The 4,402-nt window shown below is 37.9% G+C and overlaps 1 protein-coding gene across 1 annotated transcript in view; it reads right to left on the reverse strand.

Moving 5' to 3' along the window:
• Positions 1-4,402, reverse strand: part of LOC103811756 (cytochrome P450 2K4-like) — an 8,043-nt gene that overhangs the window by 2,686 nt on the left and 955 nt on the right. Inside the window, exons 2-5 of the mRNA XM_009084748.1 lie at positions 3,816-3,978; positions 2,546-2,695; positions 1,898-2,058; positions 546-719 (exon numbers count right to left, since the gene is read on the reverse strand). Coding sequence (XP_009082996.1) covers positions 546-719; positions 1,898-2,058; positions 2,546-2,695; positions 3,816-3,978 — 648 coding nt within the window. The remainder of the gene's footprint in view (positions 1-545; positions 720-1,897; positions 2,059-2,545; positions 2,696-3,815; positions 3,979-4,402) is intronic.

Consider the following 4,402-nt stretch of genomic DNA (forward strand, 5'->3'; position numbering starts at 1 on the left):
TAAAAAAAGTGTGAAAGACAAAGAAGACCTCTGGGCTTGTATCTCAATGAGAGTGTTGACATAGGTTTTATGTTTTGCATGATCTCTGTGTTTACTGGGACTGGATGCAAATAGAGCTGGTTTATCTATGGGGAAGGTAACTTAGATATATCAGAGACCACAAATAAGAGTTCCAGTAAAGCCCAGGCAGTGATTTTATTCTGTAATGCAATAGGTTTTAAAAATAGTCAGAATGGTTGGGACAGCAGAGAGAACAGACAAAAAGATGCAGCCTCTGGAAATATATTGATACAGTCTGAAGAAACCTTAAATAAAGAGAAATCTTGGTTGACTAAAAGGAGTTGGAACTGCAACACAATGAAGTATCCCTTGAACTCTACTAGCTTGTTATATGTGTTTATATGTGTTATATGTGTTTATGTGTGTTATATGTCAAAGACATATTCCCTAAAGAAATATAGCTGTAATTATAAGGGCTGAAAGGAAATTGTAAATGTCTTCATAGAACCATAAAAGTTGGAATCAATGAAAAGAGATTCAGTTACCTCCTGCTGTTTAACCAGGAAAGCATCAATAAAACTTCTTTGGTCACTTTTGTCCAGGTTTTTGAGATGTTCTACAAAAGTAACTTGTATGTAAGCACAGAATTCATCTCTGTTTCGGAGAATAGCCTTGTTAGCCCTTAGGAGAAATCCAAGGTATGGGAAGATGTTGTACATCTACAAAAGGGAAAGCTGTTAGGGAGAATTTACCAGCCAGAGGTCTGAAGACACTATAAAAATGAATTAGTAATATTGTGCCCATTTTGCAGGTACAAAACCAAAAACTTAAGATTAATATTTTTATCTTTAGAACATGAAAGAGTGACTGAACAAATTCATGGTAGAAAATCCATCAAGGATCACCGAGTAGATGGAAAACTCCTGCCCCAAATGACTGTTTTCCAGAAGTAGTGTAGATGTCAGACTTGAACAGCTGCATGTTGCCAGCATGGAGATGGAAATGTTGACCAGCGACTATTTGATTGTTTTAACCAGCTCTTCCACTAACAGGTTTTTTTTTCCTTTTTCAATGCCCAAAAGGAACAGAAGTGAATCTGATATTGCATGCTAGTGTCAGAGAGTATTTTTCACTTGTTGAGACATTTCAGTGTGCCAGAAGCATTAAAAAATAGATTTTGTATCAAGGCTCCTTGTATAGGAAGAGCACATGCTCTATAGCTTCTCCCTGCCTCATGTTCTGGGGGAGTACTGTTTCATCTGATCACTTTATTTATGTGAACCATATTTTTGGAGAATGCTGAGCTGGATATTATTGCACTGCATGGTCTGAATTTTTCCATCCAGATCTAGCATGCTTCAAATTATAGCTTAAGCATGTTTTTGAGAGACTAGGGGTTTGATTGTTGTCTTCTAAATTCTCAGATTGTCTCTCAAGCTTTGTTTTGTCCCAGGCAGTATTTGTAAACCTATTAGCTCTCACAGCCTCAGATTCGTTGGTATAATAGAAGCAATTCAATGCCAGTATTGCTATGTAGATGATTAGAGGGATGGAGCACCTCTCCTACAAGAAAAGGCTAAGAGAATTGGGATTTTTAGCCTGGAGAAGAGAAGGTTTCAGAGTGATCTCATTGTGGTCTTCCAGTACCTGAGGGGGGCCTACAGAAGAAATGGAAAGAAACTATTTATAGGGGCATGGAGTGATAGGACAGGTGGGGATGCATTCACACTGACAGAGGCAGGGTTAGATTGGATATTAAGAAGAAATTCTTTACTGTGAGGGTGGGGAGGCACCAGAACAGGTTGCTCAGGAAAGTCCCTTCCAACCCAACCCATTCTATGATTCTGTGTTCCTGTGGCATCCAATGGAACTGCAACATAAACATGTTTATCATTACCGTAACTAAAGGTTTCCCAGCAAGCCTCATGTTCTCATTGGTCAAATGTAGAAGTCTCACAAATCTGGAGTCTTTGTAGTCAAATCGTTTTCCAAGCAATATTGACACAATTATGTTAGCAACTGCTGCATTAATCATTTTACTGGCATCGAAGGGCTTTCCTATAGAGTGAAGAAAAAATACATTACATTGTGGTGAGAGATGTAATTTGTAAATGTAAACCTACATGTCTATATAATCATACATATATTTGATTTATTGCTATTACTGATTAATATTCAAGGTTAGAATACTGTGACAAGACAAAAATGCCAGAGGACCCAAGTTCATCAAATTGATTCAGTATAAAATACATTTCTTAAAAAGGTCTGAACTTGAGAAGGTTACTTGCAGGCCTCTGGATACTTGAACAAAACCTTAGAGGTAGTGAGGCACTGGAACATGTTGCCCAGAGAAGCTGTGGCTGCCCCATCCCTGGAAGTGTTCAAGACCATGTTGGATGGGGTTTGGAGCAACCTGGGCTAGTGGAAGGTGTCGCTGCCCATGGCAAGGGGGAGTGGAACTAGATGATCTTTAAGGTCCCTTCCAACCCAAACCTTTCTGTGATTCTATGATTCTGCAGGTTTGTAGAATGGATCTTCCACTCACCTTCTTGTGATGCAATGTTGCGTGCCAGGTACCCATACTCCTCCACTATGCGGTCCTCAATGGCCCTTTTTCCCATTCCAAAGTCTCTTAAGGTTGTAAGAGTAAATCTTCGCATCACCTTCCAGTTTTCACCATGAGCAAAAATAACCCCTGACACAAAGAGAGCATTTCAAGGTGGCAGAAGATTTAATTAACTAATTTTAGATGCTGAATGTGGCTATTTAGCAGCAGTCACTTTTAAAAAGAGCTAATTTACATCTGGCTGAGGGAAAAAAACAACTTTCCCTTATGTATTTTCAGATGTCAGAATTAAGTTTATTGGACAAAAAAAAGGATAAACTATTTAAGATGTATTTGATCAAATCTTAAGAAGATTATATATACTAAAACACACTTGTCACTGAAAGAAAGATGGCATTGGAAATTAAAATTCAAGCCATTGATTATCATACTTTTGAAGTGGGATTGAACTGAGATCTCATGTCTTTGATGCCTGCAGGAGAAACCTGACTAGGCACAAATGTCCTTAAATTTAGGTAGAGTCTTAAAACCATCACAATATTAGTTTTTTTCACTGAAATTGTTACACCATGTAACTGATGACTTTAGCTATATTTTTTCAAGGGAAAAAGTTGTAAGGAAATCTTCTATGCAATAATGTGGTCAAAAGATACAATGATTAAAATGTTCACAGCATTTTTCCTGAATTTGTCCAAAGGTCATAGGAGATGTAAGTCTGAAACTCTCATGTTAAATTAGGGTGATGTCTGGGTGTGAAATTCTCATTTGGAAACTCAGCTTAGCATACAGTATTTCCCCTTTTAAAACAGATCCCCAGTTTTGCATATGTTCTATCTATTTCCATATTCAGAATTTAAAAGCACCATTCACTACTAGAAATGACAAGCAGCTGTATAATGCTCATTTCACAAAAGGAAGTTCTATGATAAGTCCAAAAAACCCAGAAGTCCAGAGTCATGTCATGAAAGCTAGAAATTCTTCTCTGGCAGAGGTGCCCCTGTTCTAGATCCTTAAAGTGTGACACTATCCATTTTCTGTTGCTGTGGTTATATTTAGTGTTGTGGTTGTTTCATTGTCACTATCAGTAGTTTCAAATTTGAATAAATGCACTGAAGCCAATGAAATTGATCCCTATGTCCAATGTCTTATATGCTCTCTGATATAAAGTGATATCCCACCTCCAACTTTGACTATAGGAAAAAGAATAATTAATAAGACAAGTTAATAAGGAAAAATAAAATCAACTTACCATTTCCTTTGGTCAGATCTTCAAAGAGTGGGATTTTAGGTCTCTCTGCAAATGCATCTGCCTGATTTACGAGAGCTTCCTTCACTGTCTCATACCCGGAAATCACTACTACTTTCCTCTGCCCCATCTGAACACTGAAGACTGGACCATATTCTTTTGACAGCTGTTAGAAGGAGATGAGAGATTTGCAGCTTTTACTGCATACAAAGAAGTTCACCACCCTTTCAGTGCAGCTTATTTCCCTGTCCTGCCTCTTAAGTTACTAACGTGAAATATTTTCCTAACTACAGGGAAATACACTCATGTCGGAGAACCAACCTTCTGCATTAGAATGGAATCACTGAAATACAGCAGAGTCATGTTGGTGCTGTTGACCTGAAAACGGATGGAACTTGCATTTGTCAACACAATTAATCTGTGTTGGATAGCTACAGTGATATTCCATATAGTGCACCTAAGCAGTCTTTTCATTTGTGGCTGCAACATACATACAGATATGTAGGTGCAAATATCCCTTTCAAAATCATCAGCAAGGAGAATGCATAGTTTCAATGTCTAAGTAGAAAAACCTCTAAGAAAGGAGCGGT

Source organism: Acanthisitta chloris, unplaced genomic scaffold (genome assembly GCF_000695815.1).
Source record: "Acanthisitta chloris isolate BGI_N310 unplaced genomic scaffold, ASM69581v1 scaffold5121, whole genome shotgun sequence".
Lineage (NCBI taxonomy): Eukaryota > Metazoa > Chordata > Aves > Passeriformes > Acanthisittidae > Acanthisitta > Acanthisitta chloris.